General features: G+C 37.6%; 1 protein-coding gene across 1 annotated transcript in view; it reads right to left on the minus strand.

Moving 5' to 3' along the window:
* Positions 1 to 25,156, minus strand: part of LOC114653501 (PH domain leucine-rich repeat-containing protein phosphatase 1) — a 235,710-nt gene that overhangs the window by 106,611 nt on the left and 103,943 nt on the right. Inside the window, 1 exon segment of the mRNA XM_028803859.2 lies at positions 8,815 to 8,940. Within this exon segment, the coding sequence (XP_028659692.2) occupies positions 8,815 to 8,940 (126 nt within the window).

Genomic DNA, 25,156 nt, shown 5'->3' on the forward strand with positions numbered 1-25,156 from the left:
AGGATAAAGGGAAAGATGACTGCAGCAATGTACAGAGACATCCTGGATGAAAACCTGCTCCAGAGCGCTCTTGACCTCAGACTGGGGCGACGGTTCATCTTTCAGCAGGACAACAACCCTAAGCACACAGCCAAAATATCAAAGGAATGGCTTCAGGACAACTCAATGAATGTCCTTGAGTGGCCCAGTCAGAGCCCAGACTTGAATTTGATTGAACATCTCTGGAGAGATCTTAAAATGGCTGTGCACTGACGCTTCCCATCCAACCTGATGGAGCTTGAGAGGTGCTGCAAAGAGGAATGGGTGAAACTGGCCAAGGATAGGTGTGCCAAGCTTGTGGCATCATATTCAAAAAGACTTGAGGCTGTAATTGCTGCCAAAGGTGCATCGACAAAGTATTGAGCAAAGGCTGTGAATACTTATGTACATGTGATTTCTCAGTTTTTTTATTTTTAATAAATTTGCAAAAACCTCAAGTAAACTTTTTTCATGTTGTCATTATGGGGTGTTGTGTGTAGAATTCTGAGGAAAAAAATGAATTTAATCCATTTGGGAATAAGGCTGTAACATAACAAAATGTGGAAAAAGTGATGCGCTGTGAATACTTTCCGGATGCACTGTATATAGCTTAGCTTGAAGCAATGTTCATATTAATGCAGTTGCCTTAATGATGGTTCAGTTTGTAAAGATGTCATCCCCAAGTTGCACTTGTTTTATTTTATTTTAATTTGGTGAATACTGTATAATGCACCTGGGCTTGAAGTCTTGGAAGTAATAGTATTATTACTAGAAGCTGAACTATTATTTATTTTATTGTTATTATTTATTAGTTTAAATATTATGCAGTTTAATGATGGTAAAGTTGTTTAAAAGGTCACTTTAACGTGTCAGTGGACAGAGATTGTTAACATTAACAAAGTGTAGTTGGTTTACAAAAAATATTTACTATTTATTCCTTTTCTAAGACATGTTAAGTGCAATACAACTTTTGACAAACACCTCTGGGTATTTTACCAAATCTAAATCCCTGTTTGGATGATTGAAAATATGTTGTCAAAATTATAGTTTAAGTTGTTTGCAAACTTTGTTCAATAAAAAGGCTCTATTTTGACTGCATCTGTCATGCAATGTGATTCCTTCTCTTCATTAGTGCCACCCCCTTGAAAACTATCACTTTATAAGGCCATGCAAACCTGTATTAATACTTGTGTGCACATTAAAATGTTTTTTGTACAATGTACAATTCTCATGACAGTGGAATAGGTTATTCTTAGCCAGTAATTGTAGTGGAAAATGTGGTTAACATCCACTCATGCAATGGAAAAAAAATACTGTCCAATACCATGAAACCGGTATCATTTTGAAAAATACCATGATATAGAATTTTGGTCATACCGCCCAGCACTAGCGCAAAGTGAGCTACATACCACAGCTATGCAAATAACAAACGGCTTTATTTATCGATCGTGCCTGATGACCTGGATGCTCTTGGCTCTCTGATCCAATTTCTTAGCAGTATTTTCAATTGGATGAGTAGAAACTTTCACAAACTAAATGAGGAAAAATCTGAAATCTTAGTGATTTGCAAACATGGAAACAGTGAGGGTATTAAAAATAAACTTGATCCCTTAGGTTTAAAAGGGAAGGTGGAGAAAAAGAATTTAGGGGTAATCATCGACTCTGACCTAAACTTTAAAATCACATATTAACCAGATTACTAGGACTACCTAGTAATCTAGGACTACCATCTTTTCCACTTAAGGAATATAGAAAAAATAGTTCAAGCTTTTGTTTTTAAGATCACTAGATTACTGTAATGCACTCCTAACAGGACTAACTAGGAAAGACATCAATCGGCTGCAAATCACCAGTTTTGGTGTCATTACATTGGTTACCTGTGTCATTCAAAATTAACTTTAAAATACTACTAATGGCTTATAAAGCCTTAAATATCATCACCCCATCCTATATTTTGAAATGTCTGTCCCCCTACACTCCAAGTTGTAACCTTAGACCTTCTAATGGTGATCTGCTTATAATTCCAAGAGCCAAGCTCATAAAAAGTGGTGATATGCACCGGAAATCTAGAAAACTTTGAAAATTTTTTAATTTTCCGTTTTCATAGCTACATTTTTGTTGTATTTCTAAAAGCCTATATGGGCATAGCATTATAATGTTCTTCAGGGACCCACAGTCTTTACTAATCTGTACTATTCTCTGCTGTTTTTTTGGTTCTTCTGCAGTGGTGAACTTCAGTACCACCACCTACCCGATTAAGGCACCATGCAGCCATCTGTGATGATGTAATGAAGGTGTGTGTCTCAGCTGCCCACAAGACATTTAGAATGTCTAGTGAGGGCTGGGTGATCTTTTGGCCTTGGAACCCCTGTAGATTTTGTTTTTTCTCCAGCCTAACTGGAGTTCTTTTTCCTGTCCTCTGAGACCTTTTTTCTTTTGTTATTTATTTTTTAATATTACTGCCTATTCTATTTTTTTTCATTTAACTTTATCTTTGACATCTTGTAAACCAGTTTGGGCTACACTGTCTGTATGAAAATGTGCTCCATAAATAAACTTTGTTGTCGGAGGACGAACAAAACTTACCTAGGAGGTGTGGAGGTAAAGAATGAGATAGAGAAGAATTGTGCTTTGCTTTATGCCACTTTTGAAGCCTTTCTGTAAGATATTATTATTAATAAACCTTAAGAAAATCTGGACATGTGTCTGTGAGGTTGTGTCCGGGGTTTGGGGTGCTGCAATGCCCAGTAGTGATCATAACAGTCAGTTGCATGAGGGCATCCTTTCTCATTTTCAACATGTCTAGGTAGTCATTGCCACTGTCAAAAAATATTTAAAGCAATTTTTAAAATGGGAGTTCTGATACAGAAGTCTATTAAAATGCCAATAAGACCTTTTTGACTTTAAGGGTGACATAAAAACATCGCATGCAATCAGCACATGCTCAGAAAGACATCAACTACACATGATGTGAACCGGCTAGAGTGATGATCAAAAGCATAAAACCGATCAAGCCTGGTGGGGGAAAGAGTATCACCTCACATCTATAACCCACATTCAAAGCCCTTCAAACATCCTTTAGCTCATATTGCTCAATAAATACTCTCAGCCCTCTAGCAGATTATGGGGTGGGGCTCCATATGATTTCTGTCCAGTTCTTCATTAACAGTGCAATTAAAATCGTCACCTAAAAACACACACTCATCTGGGTCACACTCCGATAGAGTACAATAAAGACATTAAAAAAAGCACACACACTCTCTCTGCCAATTGCTGGAGCATAAACATTAATAAAAACCGAACAGCAAGTTTCTAAATCAGCCTTTACTTTAAGCATCCACCCTTTTATCACTTTGCAGGCAGACACTGATGTCAGGCACACTTGCCTGGACAAATCTGTAGCAGTGCTACCGGGGAGTAAAAGGTTCATCTCACAGCAGTCCCTGCAGAGTTTCCGATTGGATGCCTGCCAAGGGTGCAGGTGCTACTGGGGACAAGAAAGCCAACATGGGTTTTAAAAGGAGGCCAGTTATATAGAGAAGGGAGGCTGTGTTGTGTCTGGAGTTAACCGTCTGTTTTGTCTTCCTGTTCATTGCCTGTGGATTACTGCTCTGTCCTGGATTATCTCCTGTTCGTGTGTATGGACTGTCTGGTGTCTGCCTGCTGCATGAGGACTGAAATGGATTGTTCATCGACTTTCGGAGAAGGAGGGCTCCTGATCCCATCTCTCTTCATCATCAGGATATACCAGTAGGACTGTTCTTCACATGTACTTACAACAAGATGATCTCTGGATTATTCAATCTCCATCATTTCACCACATTGGTTGCCATTTCCTATGGACTTTGTTAGTGCTGTTTTTGTTAGTTGTTTGCCGTTTCTGAGTTGATGTTTATTGTGTATTCGCCAGAAAGTGAACTGGGGTGGGATCGTTTTAGTTTGTGTAGTTAGATTTCATTATTGTTGTTTAATACATTCGTCAATTTCTGTTTTATTGCCATTTGCTTTTTTGACTCTCTGATGGTGTGTGCATGAGTCGGGCCAAGGCTGGGTGATTTCCTGGGGTCCCCACCAAAAAAATAAATAAATCACCATCAACAGGAGGTGTGAATCTTAGCTGGGTCTTTTTCAGACCGCTACAAACCAATGGCTACACCAGAGCTCCGTGTTGACCTGTGACTAAAGAGAACATCTGCTCCCCGAGTATTTTGCCACTCAGTCTCTAGAGCAGTATCACTGTACAGTTAAGCCATTGTCAGATGCTTCCCTCTGAGGAAATCACTCACTTGCTCTACTTTAAGAGGACTCCTACAGCTAGAGACATTAAGACTCCCAATTTTAAAATTGCTCATTAATAAAATAGGCAATAAAACCAAGAAAAAGGCTAGAACAACACTGAATATTGAGCTCCATTAACAAGCTGTTAGTTTAGCATACTTTTAGGTCTCCTCCCTTCCTGCTCAAAAAAAAAAAAAAAAAAAAACAAAAAAACCCTCGGTTCCTGATCTTTGCTTCAATAACTATTTAACAAAAGAAAAAAATAATTCGATATATCCTGAAAATAATCCTGCACAATCACTGGCCCCCAACCCTCTGTCTAATTCTAGGAACTAATTCTACGGAATCATCACCCTTCTGTGGCATCCTGATTGCTTTCAAATGCCAGACAGAATTCGGTAAAATCACCGTCCTCTCTGCTATCTGCTGCCTCTTCAATGTCATCCCTTTTTAAAACGATTTGCTTATCTGCCCCATTGCGTCTTTTTGCAGCTTTTGGTATTTTAAAATCACTGTTGGAACTGAGACACTCCATGTCCATATCACCATATACTTGGAATCTTCAATTCATTAACAGAGTCTGATGACTCCAAGTCATGGGGTGTTGATCATCATTATTCAGTCTGGAACTAACATTAGTTAAATTGCTGTGCAATTTAGCCAGTGCTGTTTGATCACTAGTGGCATGTTCATTCTGATCCCTCCGTTACAACCTGAATGATTGTTTACTGCAGATGCCACCTCAACTGTATCTGTCTGCTATCCAGGGGAGTTGGGGGCTGCCTCTAGGTTCAGTTGGTTAGCTATGTCCGCAACCTTGTCAACATCCATGCATTCTCTGGCTACATGACCAGTTTTGCCATATTTAAAGCATTTCATTGGTTCCGAGGTGACAAGGATAACATAATCATGACCATCTACTTTAAGCCTAAAAACAAACTTGCCTTCTAAAAGTCACAACATGTTTCAACTTGGATGCTTTATACCCTATAAAGGTATTCTTTTAATATGTGAGACTAACTGTCTACAATGAGATAGCTCTCTTTTGAGAGTCTGTTAGAAAGAAAAGGATGAATGTTAGATAAGGTGATGTTTATTGCTGAAGTAGTAAGTGGCATTATGAGTGTTAAAGTGTCTCTGATAACAACTCCATTTTCCAACAATCTGTGAACAAAATCTATTGTGGCAACAAACACAACAACTACACTGTTCACTCTTGAGGCAGAACAAAAATTATCACAGCATATTATATTCCCTTTTGCTAACATACATTCCTCCAGAGAACAGGACACTTCTGTCGTTACTTTCATCCCATGTTGAAGGGTGAGCTTTTTGAAATCACTGTTCCGAAAACGGACAATCCCTGAGAAGACAGACAGACAACTTTACATGTATTATGTCTTAATATTACTGGTAATTTTTTTTATTTAGCACCCCCCCCCCCTTCACGTTACCATTACAAATGAATTGTGGTTAAAAGATAGATGAAAACCTTTGGAATATTAAGTTTGAAGGTGTTTATATTTAATTACAGTTTACTTACTAGAAACAATTATTTAATCTTGCAATTTGTTTGTTTGTACCTACAGTGTTCAAAACTTTAGAAGTTTTAATAATGTCTACTTCATTATTACTAAACTTTACTTGCATGATTTAATCTGACAAATTATGGTATCTTTATACAGAGCAGTTAATATTTAAATAGTCTTCTAATGTCTTCAGACCTTTCTTATGCTGAGTTATTGTGGTATTTTCTGTTATATTTTATATAGATGTTCTTTTCCTACTCCATATTGAAGTCTGTTTTTTCTTTAAAATAAGAAATTCTCAGAATGCAAATTTAATATATTAGATGGACAGAGTACAATCTTGGCAGACTCTTTTTTCTGCAATTAAATTTGCTTATATTTTGTTTCCGTCATTCTTGGTTGCACATCACAGAGGTTAGACACAATAAGAGAAGATACCCATACATTGTTTGGTTTATATTACAGCTTTGAAATACAGTGGTGTGAAAAACTATTTGCCCCCTTCCTGATTTCTTATTCTTTTGCATGTTTGTCACACAAAATGTTTCTGATCATCAAACACATTTAACCATTAGTCAAATATAACACAAGTAAACACAAAATGCAGTTTGTAAATGGTGGTTTTTATTATTTAGGGAGAAAAAAAAATCCAAACCTACATGGCCCTGTGTGAAAAAGTAATTGCCCCCTGAACCTAATAACTGGTTGGGCCACCCTTAGCAGCAATAACTGCAATCAAGCGTTTGCGATAACTTGCAATGAGTCTTTTACAGCGCTCTGGAGGAATTTTGGCCCACTCATCTTTGCAAAATTGTTGTAATTCAGCTTTATTTCAGGGTTTTCTAGCATGAACCGCCTTTTTAAGGTCATGCCATAGCATCTCAATTGGATTCAGGTCAGGACTTTGACTAGGCCACTCGAAAGTCTTCAGTTTGTTTTTCTTCAGCCATTCAGAGGTGGATTTGCTGGTGTGTTTTGGGTCATTGTCCTGTTGCAGCACCCAAGATCGCTTCAGCTTGAGTTGACGAACAGATGGCCGGACATTCTCCTTCAGGATTTTTTGGTAGACAGTAGAATTCATGGTTCCATCTATCACAGCAAGCCTTCCAGGTCCTGAAGCAGCAAAACAACCCCAGAACATCACACTACCACCACCATATTTTACTGTTGGTATGATGTTCTTTTTCTGAAATGCTGTGTTCCTTTTACGCCAGATGTAACGGGACATTTGCCTTCCAAAAAGTTCAACTTTTGTCTCATCAGTCCACAAGGTATTTTCCCCAAAAGTCTTGGCAATCATTGAGATGTTTCTTAGCAAAATTGAGACGAGCCCTAATGTTCTTTTTGCTTAACAGTGGTTTGCGTCTTGGAAATCTGCCATGCAGGCCGTTTTTGCCCAGTCTCTTTCTTATGGTGGAGTCGTGAACACTGACCTTAATTGAGGCAAGTGAGGCCTGCAGTTCTTTAGACGTTGTCCTGGGGTCTTTTGTGACCTCTCGGATGAGTCGTCTCTGCGCTCTTGGGGTAATTTTGGTCGGCCGGCCACTCCTGGGAAGGTTCACCACTGTTCCATGTTTTTGCCATTTGTGGATAATGGCTCTCACTGTGGTTCGCTGGAGTCCCAAAGCTTTAGAAATGGCTTTATAACCTTTACCAGACTGATAGATCTCAATTACTTCTGTTCTCATTTGTTCCTGAATTTCTTTGGATCTTGGCATGATGTCTAGCTTTTGAGGTGCTTTTGGTCTACTTCTCTGTGTCAGGCAGCTCCTATTTAAGCGATTTCTTGATTGAAACAGGTGTGGCAGTAATCAGGCCTGGGGGTGGCTACGGAAATTGAACTCAGGTGTGATACACCACAGTTAGGTTATTTTTTAACAAGGGGGCAATTACTTTTTCACACAGGGCCATGTAGGTTTGGATTTTTTTTCTCCCTAAATAATAAAAACCATCATTTAAAAACTGCATTTTGTGTTTACTTGTGTTATATTTGACTAATGGTTAAATGTGTTTGATGATCAGAAACATTTTGTGTGACAAACATGCAAAAGAATAAGAAATCAGGAAGGGGGCAAATAGTTTTTCACACCACTGTACATCATTGTATTTTCAATGATAACTATTTTTTGTTTGGTAGATTCCAATTGAATACTTATGCATCTTATTTAACATTCCATTCGAGTGCTCTCTTCTACACGGTGGTGTGCTGGGGAGGCAGCATTAAGAAGAAGGATGCCTCATGCCTGGACAAACTGGTGTGGAAGACAGGCTTTATTGTAGGCATGGAGCTGGACAGTTTGACATCCATGGCAGAGCAACGGGCGCTCAGCAGGCTCCTATCAATTATGGAGAATCCACTGCATCCACTAAACAGCGTCATCTTCAGACAGAGGAGCAGCTTCAGCGACAGACTGCTGTCACTGTCCTTCTCCACTGACAGACTGAGGAGATCGGTCCTCCCCCAAACCATGCAACTCTTCAATTCCACCCGGGGGGGTAAACGTTAACATTATTCAAAGTTATTGTCTGTTTTTACCTGCATTTTTATTACTCTTTAATTTAATATTGTTTTTGTATCAGTATGCTGCTGCTGGAGTATGTGAATTTCCTCTTGGGATTATCTATCTATCTATCTATCTATCTATCTATCTATCTATCTATCTATCTATCTATCTATCTATCTATCTATCTATAACAATTTGATTGGCATTTTATAGTAATCAGATTATAGAAGATCTTTTGTTAAAGTTATTTTTAAACAATGTTATGTGTTCCATGAGTTTTTTTTTCCCCCCAGGAAATTTTCTATGAAAGCCAGAAAGGAAGAATGCTACAACAAAACAGTAGCACATTAAAATTAAACACCCAAAAACATGAAAAAATATGTTTAAACAGAACAAAACTATTCAGTTAAATTGAGCCGATTTTTGTTTTCTTTAACTGTAGTTTTTGCTCATTTATAAAACTGTAAACAAAATTACATTCTCACCTTTGAAGCCTGTCTCAACCATCGCAGGTATTCAGTGTAGTTGTCAAAACAGACATAATATGTTTGGCTTTGAGGTCCTGACGAGCTAAAGGATAAGCAGTGCTGGTGTTTTTTCACTTCTTCGACCTGTACAGAAAATATAAAATTTGTTATTCTCCTCCAGTTCTTCATTTTGGAATATTCAAAAAAAAAAAAAACTGTTGCAAATAAATTCTGCATTTTAAATGTTAAATAGGTTCAAATTATTTTTATATGTAAAATGCTAATGACACAAACTTAAACTGTACAGGTTTAGAATTAGTACTAGTTACAACAATACAAATATGTCAGAAAGGGAAATGTACTGACAATGTCATTCAAGTATTGTTTCCACCAAGTGCATGATGCTGCTGGGAAGGGCTCGGGACCCTCCCCAAAACTCATCCCTAGAACCTAATTTTGGATCAAGTACGTTCAGAAAATAGATGGATAGATGGACAATAAATATCCCTTTTACTATCAGAATTTCCAAAACTTCAAGCTCACCTCATTTATGCTTTTTCAATGCCAGAAAAAAAGACAGTGTGTATCAGTTTAGAAATGTTTTAACAGCCTTGTAAAACAAGTTTCAATAATGGCAGTTTCTGATATTCAGAAGTGGCTAATATATTTATTATCCCTCAGTGGTAAATTGCAGTAACAATTCTGACTGTAATATGCTACACTGAAGAAAACCATTCTTGTTTATATTTTAATATTATATCAAGTAATAAATACCTTTGCAAAAGGTTAAAAGTTATGCTCCTTCTCTCTAGACAAGCTTAACATGTATCATGGTTATGTGCTGCACAGATTAGTTGTAAGAATACTGATCATCCTTACAGCTATGATAATTCAAAGTGGTGTCTTCTTTACCTATTGGCTATTGGATGCTCCTGTTAAGCTTTACCACAGACTAGGCTGGGGAGGTATAACCAAATAAACTTTTCATTTTATGTTACTCCTGGGAATTGTGGAATATGGATGGTTAAGTGTTGTGCAAAATGTAAACATTCAATTGCCTTAGCCTAATGGTGTCAAGAGGTGCGAAGAGTGGGTTAGGTGTCACATTTGAAAGTATTTAATGAAATGTTAAAATGTAGCATATATTTGCAGTGTACTGTATGTATATTTTTGCTTCAGTACAATAATATCTCAAAAAAGCAACAGTGCCACTGAAATTTTAGTGAAATTTCTGCTCACTCCTAAGAATGAAAAATGTTATTGATCAAAAAAATCCCTAACACTGACAAGATTAAGCTACTTGCATGTTCACTGGGTACTTACAAGCTCATTTATTAAACTGACAAGGATTGGTTACACTCATTCTACTACTGATGACTAATAACTTGGAAGTCAGAATTTACAACTTAAAGGATTAATAGTGGATTTACATACAGTATGTGCTCTATCCCAGGAATTTAGTGGTTTAAATGAATATGGGAATGTGGGAACAGAACATACATACATGAATCCAGGAAATTCCTAGAAACTTATCCTGGGTCTTGACCTGGGAAACTGTAATGTCCACTTCTGAATCTTAGTTCTGCTTAGTTCACAGATGTCTTCAACTTACCCATTTAAAAATAAATTACTGAAATAACTTGCACTTGTAAAATAACAGGAATGATGGTCTGGCAATTCCCTGGAATATTCTACTTTTGGTATGTGTGTGAGGGAAGCCAGGAAAAGCAGACTTTAACAATGTTCTAGCAGAGTACATTGATACTCATTGGAACATTAGCACAATCTAGACAAGACCAGGCCACTCAGCCCAACAAACCTCGCTAGTCCAATCCACTTAAGTCTTTTAAAAACATATCAAGTCTAGTTTTGGTCCCAATCCAGGTGGTTCATCATTTGGTGGGTTTGGCAAAGCGCTTTCAGCACATGCTCCCAACCTAGTTTCGAAAGTCCCTAAGTCTTACTGTCTACCACGTTACTTTGTAGCTTATTCAAAGTGTCTATGGTTCTCTGCATAAAGAAAAATTTCATAATGTTTGTGCAAAATTTACCCTTAACAAGTTTCCAACTGTGTCCCTGTGTTCATGGTGAACTCATTTTAAAATAAAAGTTTCGATCCACTGTACTAATTCCCTTCATAATTTTAAACACTTTATTCATGTCACCTCTTAATCTTCTTTTGCTTAAACTGAAAACGCTCAGCTATTTTAATCGTTCTTCATAATTCATCCCCTGTAGCCCTGGAATGAGCCTAGTCACTCTTCTCTGGACCTTTTCTTGCACTGCTAGGTCCTTTGTGTACCCTGGACTCCAGATGATGCTTAACCAGTGCATTATAAAACTTGAGCACAACCTTCTTGGACTTGTACTCTACACATTATGCTATATAACCTAACATTCTGTTTTCCTCCTTAACGGCAATATTCATGTGAATTAACCAAATATAAAAATCAAACAATGACAAATGAAATTCCAGCTCGAGTGTTACACAATAATTTGCTTTCTAAGGTCAGCTTTATGAAATAGGTCTCAAATTAAGACTGAATTTATTATAAAACATGGCTCTGTGTCTCCTATGTTCACAGACCCAGTTTTTTTACAGTTAAGGGAGAAATGTATTCTACTAGTTGTGAGGCAGTAGAGAAGTGGAAAGGAGTAGCACATGTGCGATGCTCATCAGAATACTGAGCTTCTTGCAGGATTCGCCATCAGTCAAAATATATGTTTGGCTCTCCTATTTCTCAATTTTACATCAATAAAAATTGTAATTAGATAATATTGTACATGCTTAATTGAAATCATGAAAGTTTAAAATGCAGCAGTTGATTACTTCTGTTCAATAATAGGTTTTCTTTGGGGATGGGAAGTGTAAGACAGCTATTGGTGGTTACTCCCCTCTTGCATTACAATTGACAACAGCAAAATACTGATGGGGACTGCTACTTGAGAATAAAATCATTTTATACGTATGACCATATAAATAATTTTGCTACAGAATCATCAGACTTGATCCCAGCTGTTATTGCAAAATAAGTTCATCAACAAGAAAACAAGGACACAAACCTGTTAAGGGCAAACGTCACACAAACATTGCATTTTTCTTCATACAAAGAGTCATGGACAAAATAAATAAGTTACCAAGCAGTGTAATAGATAGTAATACACAAAGGACCTTTAAAACCTTGTTCCAACACTATTTTGGAGAAATTAGATAAGACTGCCAAGCTTGTTCAGCTGTATAGCCTGTTCTCATCAAAATCACTCTATAATGTTCTAATGTGAGCCATACCTTAAATCAAAGTATGTTTAATAAATTACAATGAAAGAAAAATCAAGAATATTTTATCATCATCATGGATTATGGAATGGAATTTAGCAAGCTGTAAATATATAAGGTTTAACAATAGAGAAAACTAGGGGTATGAAAAAATAAAAATAACAGCCAATTAAGTGGCTCAAAGAAAGACAAAGTACTTGCTTTACATGTCTCTTTAAACATGTATTTAGAAAGGAGTGATAATGTGATGCCAGTGAATACATGGCAGAATCACATTTGGGCTTTACCCGTACATCATAATCAATAGTCATCCACAGGTTACTATGGGTTTTATCACAAGTACATTAACACTAGAATCCCTGAAGCCTACAAAAAAACTTGTAATGCTGGGCCATGTTAAATTACCTCGCACCTCCTCATCAATGTCTTTTGTTTTGCAAAGGTGTCGATCAGTACTGGCAGGAGGCAGCCTGTTATCCCATCCCCCACCAACGCAGCTTTAGTTGTACACAAAGTTCTCCCAGCTCAAGTCTGTTTATCTGAGTGTGAGTTGCCTTGAAATGTATTGGGTAAATAATATATCGTTATTTGGAACACATACATTTCATGTGTGTTCCGTGAATACAACGATCTGTGTAAATGTAGGATGACGGGAAATGTGAGGCAAGAAATGTTGAACACATAACTAGAACAGAAACTTTTTTCATGTTCTACTAATTGGCAAAATGTTGACATGAAGTGTATACTGTGTGAAGACTTTAGTCCAAATATCAAATAAACACTTTCACAAAAGACACAGATATAACAAAACAGTGTGCTTTTTTTCTAAAATTTAACCAGAGTAAAAGAAATTGGAACAGGACACCCCCCCCCCAACCCCCCCATATATAGGTCTACTTGGAGTTGAGAGGTGGAGGGTTCAATTCCGGGTCTTTCATGCATTCAACTAATTTTGAGTAGTGGGCGGCTATTATTATTACTATTATAAAATAAAAACATACATTTGATTTATTTGAGTCTGTAACAGCTGGTGTAAATTTATGGTACTTGTAAAAGTTCATTATTCACTTTTATTCTCACAATCACATTCACGCTGCCCCCGATCTGACACTGTTAGTTTTCAAATAAAGGAATGCAATAACAGAAGTGAACTCCGATGAGGGTTCTACATTGGAGAAAGAGAACTGAAGCCCTCCCCGCAACAAACGTCCACTCACTCTTAAGAACAACACAGCAGCACCGAGCGAAAGATGGCACCGTTTGGATGCAGCAAGAGTGTGACAATACGGGTTCGCTCCATGCTCCCATCTTGCTTCTGGGAGCCCTTGAACCCGACACCATTGGTAATGTCACCGAAGAGCTGGACAATGCAGCAACAACTTTGAAGCAAGCGGATGGTGAAAAAGTGCCAAGTGCTTTTATTTAAAATCAACAAACAAAACAGTGTTCAAATAAATAAGTGCAGTGTCTCAAAAATACGTCATTAAATAAATAATCCATTAAAACAGAGGTGAAATGTGGAGGTTAAAATCCAATAGAAAAAATCCTTTAAAAACAACGAGGTTAAAACAATGGCTGGAAGCAGTCTTTTTAAAACACAACCCGGTGCCTTTCTACTGGTGACGTCCAGGCTATGCACCAGGGGAACAACACTACCTGCAGCTGACCTTCATTCTACCTTCTACTTCTGGTCGGTTCGCCTCGCCGATCCCTGGCTCCGGTAGGCTTACCGTGACTTGGGCTCCCCAGCGACCAGGGCACTCACGCTGGGGCTTTCACCTCCCAAGTCCCGACTCCCGCTGCCTTCTTGGCCTTACGCGGTGAGCCATCCTCCTTCTGGTCACTCTCGCTCCTCACAAAATGGTCAGCAGGAGTGATCACAATCAACTGCTCCTCGGGTGCCGGCCAAACACCCAGGTTCACTGCTCAGCTCCCCTTAATCAGTGCTCTTCTGCGCTTGCTCACTCTCCTGCACAGGCTTTCCTCTCCCTGCTTCCTGCCTTCTTCCTTAACCTCGGTTTCTTTCTTTTTCCTTTTCATTTTTCATTCTTCTCTTGCCAGCCGCCTCGCGCTTTTATTTATCATAGGGACGTGGATCAGGTGTGGCAATCAGCAGCACCAGGGAACAATTACGGATGCGGACAATTCCTCACCTGTACACTTAAGAGAGGATCGCCCGCATCACGAATTCCCCGGGAACCAATCTGACAAACTGCCACGCCCCCTCTCTAAGCCATGAAGGCAACGATTATTTATTTAAAAAGTGGCCTTTTTGACATGAGCTGTGGACCCGCTACACCACAAAGAGGTTGGGTGTCATCATGCCAGTGAAAAGGATGATGGGAAAAACAACACTTACAGTCTTATATTTTATCATAACACAATGTAACAAAGGCATGACAATTTATTCATTACAGGTGAACTTAAAAGTTTCACCAGATCATTCAAATAAAACTATTATCTAAATTAACAGGCAGTGATCCTGTGAGATAGTTCCAGAACAAATAAATGAAAAAAATTCTCAGGTTTGAGAAGTGTGAATATAGTGATCACCCAGCCCCACAATATTTCCCAAACACACACATATCACCTTCAAACAGACCATTAATGATAATAGTCTGTCATCAATGGAATGTGTAGAAACTCAATACATTTTAAGAGACTCCAAAACTCCTGAAACCACATCATGGAAGTACCCGGATGTGCATTTTTTGTGTTGATAATTTTTGATAACTGTTAATTACTTTGACAGTAATGGGAAATGAAGGCCATCATTGCAACAAGATGTAAAGTCCCACTTCCCATTTTTTTAATGATCTTAAATTCTTCTTCAGTATTTCTGAAATATTTATTTTTATTCATTATTTTGATTTTAGCATTAACACCAATGACTGATATTCCTCTCAACTGATATATTCCTCATTGCCCTTTTTTATATTAAAAATGTTCACCCCAAAGCTTTCACTGAAGACTTTCTTAAGCTAGCATTTCTGAAAAATAGGCTATTATACAAACAAGAGGTTATAAAGTTATTAAAAAGGTTCTATGTAGACATTTTCTTCTTAGCTCAGTGTTGGATTTTTTTTGTGCAGCATTTGGTATTTGGGCAGTAAGATATAGCTTTAATTCTGATGTCAGAAATATTCTAACCACTATTTCTTTGTTCTCCTCAAATATGTACCTTCAAACTGTCTTACCTCTGATCAATACTTCCAAGTAGTCTCAACACAGTTCTTACCACAAACTAAAGTAAATTTTAAACAACATTAGAGAGGGCATATCTAATAAAACAAAAACTAATGAGAGAATGATTAGTGTCCAAAACTACGCTAAAGACTCACTGAAGGTGTCCTGTGCTTACCACCGGTGTCACATATGAATAGCAACTAAATGAGCTATAAGATTTTAAGGATAGTTGCAAGAAAGTTATAATAAAAAAAAAAAAAGATTTGGAATTAAATTAGGAACTGCACTTATCTAGGTATTTGAAAGACCTAGATTCATGGTCCAAGAACGGGTTTATATTCTTCTTGTTATAAGTTTTATTACTCTATATAAAAAAAAAAAGAAAAAAAAAAGAGTCATCAAGATTAGGAGAAAGGTGGACATGAACTACTTAGTTTAATTTAGTTTACCTAAGCCTTCCTTTTAAACATAATTCTGCAACTATTCTAAAAATATATAATGAAAGCATTAGAATGTGTTTACATTTACTTTATTGTCAAGTGGTTACCTCACTATTCAGAATGAAATAGAAACTGTTTAACAGAAATTCCAACAGAGCAGGAAATAACTTTTGTCTTCATATAAGTTTATATTACAACATAACTCCCATAAAGCTCATCAGTCCTATTCACTTAATTCTTTCAAAATAACATCAAGTCTAGTTTTGAAGGTTCCTAAAGTCCTAATGTCTATCACACTACTTAGAAATTTATTCCTTGTGTCTATGGTTCTCTATGTGAAGAAAAACCTGCTAATGTTTGTGCGACCCTCAACAAGTTTCTAAATGTGCCCCCAAATTCTTGTTGAGCTAATTTTACAATAACAATTTCAATTTACTGAACTAATTCCCTTCATAATTTTAAACACTTCAATTATATGATCTCTTAATCTCCTTTTGCTTAAACTAAAAGAGCTTAGCTCTTACATTGTTCCACATAACTCATTGGCTACAGTACTGGAATCAGCCTAGTAGCTCTTCTATGTCTTTTATGTAGCCTGCACACAATGCTCAAGATGTAGACTCACAAGCATCTAATAAAGCCTGAACACAACCTCCTTTGACACTTTGTGCGGAACAGCTTAACATTCTGTTAAACGTCTTAATGGCTTCTGTACACTGCCTAGAATTATGATTCCTAAATCTTTCTAATGAGGCATACTTTCAATTTTCAGACCCCCCCCCCCCATTTTGTATTAAAGTCCAACATTTTGACTTCCTACCTGTAATACTTCACATTTACTTACACTACATTTTATCTGCCTCAAATCTGTCCAAGTCTGTATGTTGCCCAAGCCCATTTTATCTGCCTCAAATCTGTCCAAGCCTGTATGTTGCCCAAGCCCATTTTATCTGCCTCAAATCTGTCCAAGCCTGTATGTTGCCCAAGCCCTTCTGTACTGATTCCAGTGATTCTAGATTATAAATCAGTTCATTTAGGTTGGGATCAACTGCAATCTTAACAAACTTGTTATTTATAATCCCATCTAAATCATTTATATATGTTAAAAATGGCAGCAGGCTTAACTATAGACCACTGAGGGACACCACTTACCACCCATTTCTAATAAGGTTCGTTGCATCAAAACCCTCCAATTCCTGTGTTTATGCAAATTCTGCATCTATCTACACATTACTCTGAAGTCCTACTTCTTTCAGTTTTATGCCTAACATCTCATGTGTTACCTATCAAATGCTTTCTGATTATCAAGTTAAATATTATCATATGCACCACTCTGATCATGTCCCTTTTGTTGCTTCCTCATAGAATTCTGCCATGTTAGTAAAACACAATCTCCCTAGTCCAAACCCATGTTGACTATTCAGAAAAAACTCCTGCTCTTGCCATGTGTTGCTCCATCTTATTGTTATTAATTAATTCCTTCCATTAATTTACCTGTGATGTACTTTAAGCTCACTGGCATATAGTTACTTAGATCTGCCCAAACACCCTTTTTTATAACGGAATAACATTCACCATTTTCCAGTCCTTCAGAATTTCCCCAGTGCATAGTGACTTCCTAAAAATATGCATCAAGGATTTATACAGGGTGAGTCAAAATTATGTTAACATTTAAATGGCAGAAACAATTTATTCACAAAACATGTTTCATATGTGCAAGATGATTTACAGGAATGTCTCAACCTGTTCCCCATCATGTTCAACACACAAAAACCAACAAGCAACAGTACAATTTAAAGCCCAGACACACATTTTGTGGGGAATAGATGATACCACAGTCCGTATTCTGTCCTACAGGTCATTAATATCACAAACTTTCCTGTTATACACGCACTCCTTCACCTTACCCCATAACCAGAAATCAGAGGGTGTCAAATCAGGGGAGTGTGGAGGCCATGGCAATGGTACACCGTGAATTATCCATTGAGCTAGAAAGGTGTGGTCGAGATAAAAATAATCCATTAGTGTTAAGATAATTTTGACTCACCCTGTATATGTGTTGAGTAATCTCTTTAAGCAGTCGAAGATACATATTATCGGCTCTTGGGGATTTGGTTTGATTTCAACCAATTTAACCTAAGCAGTACTTCTCCCTCTACAATTTCCAAATCACTCAATATCTCCTTAGTTGTGCCTGATACTTCTGGGAGGTTATCCACTTTTTCACATGTGAAATAAGAAGAAAAAAAATGCATGTCTACAGCATCCACCCCAACTCCAGACAAGAACCTATCCACCCTTCAATGGATGTTTCTTAAGTCTCAGAAGCAAACCACCCTAATGATTCTTCTGCTCTCACAACCTCTCTCTTTTTGGAAAATGCTTTTTACTTGGCCTGTTGGGGCTCCTGAAACATGACTGTCACTTCAGACCTTTCAGAGTCCAACTCTATAAGGACCTGGAAAAGGTTTGATTAATGCCCCCAGACAGTGTGAACCCTTTGCCTTGTGCTTACATCTGACTGTGACTCGCCTATCTCTTTCTGTCTGGTCTTAAGTCTCCCCCTGCACCAACTTACGGTATTGTAGGTACCTAGGTACGTAGGTATCTAGGTATTGTAGTTGCCTGTTGATCTGCATGGGCACTAATACAAACAATATAATCAGGTTAGGTAGACTTATTATACCAGAGGGAAATCTGTTTTCAGCAGGAAAGAACAACACATAAGGCAACGTTACACAGGTACAAGAAAGTAAGCCAAGACACAACTGACAACCAGTATTATCATAAATGTGGATACTCAAGACTAGTACAAAGATAAAGAATTACCTATAAAAGGGCACAACATAATTCACACTTCTGCAGCAGCCCTAAAAGTAACAAAATTCAGAATGCTTATAACTCTAGGAATAACAGAGTTCTTAAATCTGTTGCAGCTGAAATTCAGAAAAAAAGTGGATGGCACTGTCTGACAAAATTGAGTCGACCTTCTTTCTAACTTGTTTGCAATATAGCTAAGTGACAGAGGTCAACTTCAAACTAGTCATTTAACTGCTTATTTTTACAATGTTGTTAACATAGTATATATTAATAATGCAGTATAAAGAAATAAACATTAACAGACTCAATAAAAGACTTACAAAAGTGTCTTTATTGTTGTGTTCACTTTAAAACAACTAAGTTTCCTAAGAAAAGAAAGCTGTTTGCTCCTCCTTACAAATTCATTCTGTGCTTAGATCAAAGTTTATCGTTATCAATGATTGTCCTTAGATGTTTATAGTGCACTAACATGTCAACTGTCTTCCCTTTAATTAATCCTGAGAAAGTGGGAGGAGGTGAGCGCCTAAAATTTATTGCCAGAGCCTTTGTCTTAGAGATATTTACCAATAAAACATTAAAATCACACCACTGAACAAACTCTTGAACAACAGGTCCATGGTCACCCTACTTATCTCACAGAAGGCTCATTATTATTATGGTGTCTTCTGAAAATTTCAAGATATATCTGTCCTTGTGTGAAATCCTAAAGTCATTTGTGTATAATAAATAAAAGATAAGACAGACAGAAGCCTTGAGGTGTCCCCATGGATGTGTTCCAAGTTAAGAAGTTAACCGAGTTCTGTTAGCTAAAAAGTCCAGAATCAGTTTTAGTTTGTTGAAGGACCTTTCTGATACAATTCTGGTCAAAGACGGGCTGATTCCTGACTTTGTTCAGTGAACACTAGGTAAAATTGTCCAAAATAGGACCTGGTGGGTAAAAAAGGCAGTAATTAAAACCTCTATATCACTCTGAAGATGGTGTTAGCAACTTAATTTGCCACCACTGTTGGGTGAATATATGTGCATGATTGTGATGAAAATATGTGGAAACACTGTTGGAAAATAAAGGAGGTAAAGCAAGATAGAAAGAAGTTTGTCACCCTTTAAGCATACTTTTTCTCTAACCATCACTGATTTACACCATTATTTATTTATATAAAGACAGAAACTATTGTGATGTGACTGACAGGTTATGGCAGAGTCTCAATCCATATGTGTAAGTCTGCTAAATGCATTGATCACCAAGTTGTCACCTAAATAAATTTCAGTCAACCAGGTTCCTGTAAGCACCATATTGCATGTATCTCTGTAATCGTCTTGAAACCATAAACATGCTTGCAGTTCATCCACTTTATTTCGGATAGACTGAACATTTCCCATTACAAGAGTTAGTAAGGGAGGTTGAACTCAGAGTTTTGTCAATCTATTTCAAACACCTCTTCTTTTATACCGCTTTTCTTTCATTTCTGGTATTAAAAATAGTACTAAAACATGTTGAGAAATCAGATGGTAGATACTATTGGTAGACCTTATACTTAAATGAATTTACTGCTATTAGTCTATTAAACTGCCTGCAAGAGGTCTAAACAAAAACTTTATTCTTAGAATAAAATCTAGCTCAAAATATCAATTGTTTGTGTCTCTACTGCGTTAACTTTGCTAAAATTATTAAAAATAGCAATGTCTGGCCATCAAAGCAGTGAGTTTAAACATTTCACTACTCTCACTTCAAGCATCAAAATAAAAATTCAAACCTACCCTCTTAAATCATCGATTTGGTGAGTGAAGTCAGTAAAATTTGAACCTGTTAATGAACATAAGGTTTCTGAGAAACAATACAAAATTTTATGAGAAAAAAATTGAAGTATATTCACCTCACAGAATATTTGTTCCTTGTGCCAGGATTACTCTTTTGAGACAAACATACAATCCTGAGTACTTCCATATAACAGTTCCGGCTGCTGAGTCTGTACACCTATTCATGCTTTCTTCTCATATCCTAAAAATATGTTATGTTAACTGATTAATCTAAAAACATGTTACGTTCACTGATTAATCTGTGGAAAGTCTATGGATAACTGTAATTAATTCTTAAAAACAAAATTTTTAAAAGAAGCACCCTAGTGAGAGTTAAAATATATAGTATATAAGTCTATCCATGTGATCAACAAACAGTCTTGATGGCAAGTTTCTGGTCTCATGTGCAGATCCACTGGCATTTCAAACTCTTGTACTGGGGATCCACTTTTTGCCAGGAGCAGTTATGTGTAAAAGAGGAAAACATTCAAAATGAAATTACCTCTCTCAAGGTAAAATTGAAAGAGTAAATTAATTAGTAATTTAGGTTGGCTAGAATATTCCACCGTTTTAAGATTAATGGGAGTTTCTGAAATTTCAAAAATGTGCACAGTATGCTGTGAAACATCACATCAAAAATGTTAAGTTTACCAACCAACATATTTTTTTGCAGAAGTGTATCAAATTGCAACAAAATAAGTCCATAGAAAAACAAGCTGTTTCAAGCGGACACACAAACAGACCTGACAACAAGAGTAGGTGCATTTGCATCTTATGTAAATACTTCAAACAAAGCAGTTATAAATAAGAAAAAATTCTTCAGGCTTTTGCAGTTCCTTATTGATTCTTCTCTTATTCCATTTCTTATTCAAAGTATTGTTTATTCCCTCCACTGGTCAAAGGAAGGTACTTACCAAGCCCATATTTATAATGAATTTCATATGTGTAAGCAATTAATGTACTTTAATGAACCTTTGTTCTTAATGTTAAGATTTTTTTCCCCCCGAAATGTGTGGCACCCCTGATTCTCTGGATCAAACAGACTACCTATGAAAGCATCGTAACACAAAGCAGGGGTTTCATATGGGAAAAACATTACAAGCCACCAAAAGAGCGAAATCTAGTGCTGGATGATGAGAAAAGAAAAGCACGTAATAAAACTTTACAGCATGCAAACTTGTCAACAGACATTACAGAGATTATTTTGAACTTAGTATGATTTTATTTCCAGCAACAAACAAATCACTTAAAAAGGGAAACCTGGATACAATTTATTCTGTTTTAGTGTTGTGAAACTTTTCACTAATAAGATGCTGTCACCTTTAAGGCACTCATATGAGCTCATCTACACTATTGTTCAAAATTTTGAAGTCACCCAGAAATGTTAATTTTTTATAGAAATTGATAACTTTTATGATCAAGATACCATTAAATTATTTTAAAAATATAGCCAAGGAATTAGTGTTTATAATGTATTTATGATTACTTAAAATGACTCATCTTTATTTTATTATTCACATATGGCTGCAAAGCCCCATTTTCAGCAATAATTCCTCCAGTGTCCCAGTGGTTGGTTTATCTTTTACTTAGTTGTGTTTACATGATAATTGGTTATTAGGGAAAACTTTGTAACTGCATTAGCACCTCTAAAACCTATTATTCTGTTCACTTCGATTACAAGGTGCTGAAATTCCAAAAGCTCGGTTCTGGGTACAAAAATGGCCAAAATTAAATAGTTTTTATTTCTCCTCCCATCAACACCATGACAGAAAAATTTGAATCCACCTCCAGTCCACCTGGCCTTACTCCCCCTTCCATTTAGTCTCTTGCACGGACAATATATCAACTTTTCTTCTCTCCATCAAATTAGCTAACTCTCTCCCCTTACCGGTCATACTGCCCACATTCAATGTTCCTACCCTCAGTTCCACTCTCTTACCTTCCTCCTCTCTTCCTGCCTCCGGACACGTCTCCCCCCTCTTCTCCTTCTTTGGCCAACAGTAGCCCAATTTCTGCCAGTACACAGTTGGCTAACAGTACTGGTGGTGGCTGTTGTTAACCGGGGCCTCGACTGATCTGGTATGGAAATCTGCATTGTTATCCCCATATTGATCTGGCAACATTTTACACCAGATGCCCTTCCTGACATAATCCTCCCCATTTATCCTTTCTTATTTGCAATGGTGATGGACAGGCTGACAGATGAAATTAGTCAGGAGCCCCCGTGGACTATGAGGTTTGCTGATGACATTGTGATCTGTAGGGAGACCCTGGAGAGGTGAAGACATACTCTAGAGAGGAGAGGAATGAAGGCCAAGACAGAATACATGTGTGCAGAGAGGTGAGGTCAGTGGAATGGCAAAGATGTAGGGAGTACAGGTGGCGAGGGTGGATGAGTTTAAATAATTGGGAACAGTACAGAGGAACAGAGATGATTATCAGAACAAAGGACTGTGGAAGAGAGGTGAAAAAGAGAATGCAGGCAGGGTGGTATGGGTGGAGAAGAGTGTCAGGAGTAATTAGTGACAGATGGTAATCAACAAGAGTATAAGGGAAGGTCTACAGGATGGTAGTGAGACCAGCTATGTTATATGGGCTGGAGATGGCGACACTGACCAGAAAGCAGGAGACAGAGCTGGAGGTGGCAGACTTAAAGCTGCGAAGATTTGCATTGGGTGTGACAAGGATGGACAGGATTAGAAATGAGTACACTAAAGTGGAGAAGGACAAACAAACTGTGATTGCCTTCACTACACTATTGGCACGCAGACTTATTTTGTTAAACTGGAAGAATCCTAACTCTCCTCTTTTAATAAAATGAACCTCTATTCTTTGTCTTCTCTGACCATTCTGACCGTGCTATAACAGACTGCTTTTGAAGAATGCTCCCTCTAAGGCATTTTGCTGAGGAGTAATTAAAAGATACAATGAACATCTTTGCTCCTTACTGATTACTGAATTGTCCTGTTAGAGGATGTTCTTTCTTTAATAAGATGTTAAATTTCGACTACAAAGGCTATAAGATCTTAGCTCAACAAATCCACAAGCAGGGAGTAAGCAATGCAATACCAGTAATTGCCAACACAAACGGAGACAAAGTCATTGAGCATAAAAATATAATGCACACATTTAGTCACTACTATAAGTCCTTATTTTCTACTCAGTTTAAAGAAGACAAGACACAATCTAATGCATTTTTGGATGCATTACAGATACCACAACTAGATACTCTCAGTGCAGAGGAATTGGATAAACCTCTGGCACTCTCAGAATTACTAGATGCTATAAACTCACTTCAGAGTGGTAAAGCAGCAGGCCCTGATAGATACCTTGCTGAATTTTATACAGAATTTCCAATTAAGTTAGCACCCCTTTAATTAGCAACATTTACAGAAGCTAGACAATAAAATCCTACCTCAAACTTTTTTGCCAAGCATTAATTACCATCTTTCCTAAACAAAATAAGGACTTATTACAATGTGCATTAAACAGACCAATGTCACTTCTGAATAATGATGTTAAGATACTCTTCAAAGTTCTAGCTAGAAATATGGCGAAAGTGCTTCCTTTGGTAATATCACAAGACCAAACTGGATTTATTAAAGGCAGACACTTAGCTTCCAATCTTCGACGCCTGTTTAATGTAATATACAGCACACCCCCGCAAAGTCGCGGTTCAGGGTTCACGGACTCAGTCATTCGCGGATTTTTTCTTAGAACCTAACTATTAATTATTAACGGAAAGCGCAAATATCCTGCGCAATTTATGCCTTTTTTTGTGGCAATACTGTGCTGCAGAGAGAACAGGAAGCAACTGCTAGGGAAACGCGGTTTGGGATGGTGAAAGTAGTCAATCTGAGAGCGTTATTCATTTCTCCTTGCTGCTGATTGACTGCTGCCATTTGACGCATCTCCTGGTGAGTGGGTTTACCATCGCTGAGGGAAATGTGGTTTGGGATGGTGAAAGTAGCCAATCCGAGAGCGTTATTCATTTCTCCTTGCTGCTGATTGATTGCTGTCATGTGACGCGTCTCCAGGTGAGTGGGTTTACCACTGCAGTTTGGGATGGTGAAAGTTGCTAATCCAAGAGTGTTATTCATTTCTCCTTGCTGCTGATTGATTGCTGCCATGTGACACGTCTCCAGGTGAGTGGATTTACCACCGCGGTTTGGGATGGTGAAAGTAGTTAATCTGAGAGCATTATTCATTTGTCCTTGCTGATGATTGACTGCTGCTTTGTGACGCGTCTCCAGGTGAGTGAGTTTACCACCGCAGTTTAGGATGGTGAAAGTAGCCAATCCAACAGCGTTACTCATTTCTCCTTGCTGATGACTGACTGCTGCTTTGTGACGCGTCTCCAGCCGAGTGTCCTTGTGTTTTCCATTTTGTTATTGTTTTGTTATTCTTAAATGCACATGATGTCGTTGAATCACCCTGCACCTTCTAAGGCTTCTGGAACTGAGCCTAAGTGCCAGAAGAAGTTTAAAACACTCCAGGAGAAGGTTAAACTACTGGATTTGCTCCGGGAATTAAAAAGTTATGCTGCAGTAGCGAGCCACTATGGCATTAATGAAAGCACCGTATGCTACATAAAGAAGAACGAAGCAGTGATCTGGAGTACCGTATCTGTAAGTTTCTGTGATACTGCCAAAATGGTAACGACCGTAAGGAATAAAAATATCATCAGGATGGAATCTGCCTTGGCACTGTGGATCACCAACTGCAGGAAGAACATTTCCTTGGACGGTAACATCATCCATGAGAAAGCACGTAAATTGTACCAGCAGTTCGCTACAGGAGACAATGTAGCAACTTCCTATCGCAATGTTCCTGAAACCTA

Source organism: Erpetoichthys calabaricus, chromosome 6 (assembly GCF_900747795.2).
Source record: "Erpetoichthys calabaricus chromosome 6, fErpCal1.3, whole genome shotgun sequence".
Lineage (NCBI taxonomy): Eukaryota > Metazoa > Chordata > Cladistia > Polypteriformes > Polypteridae > Erpetoichthys > Erpetoichthys calabaricus.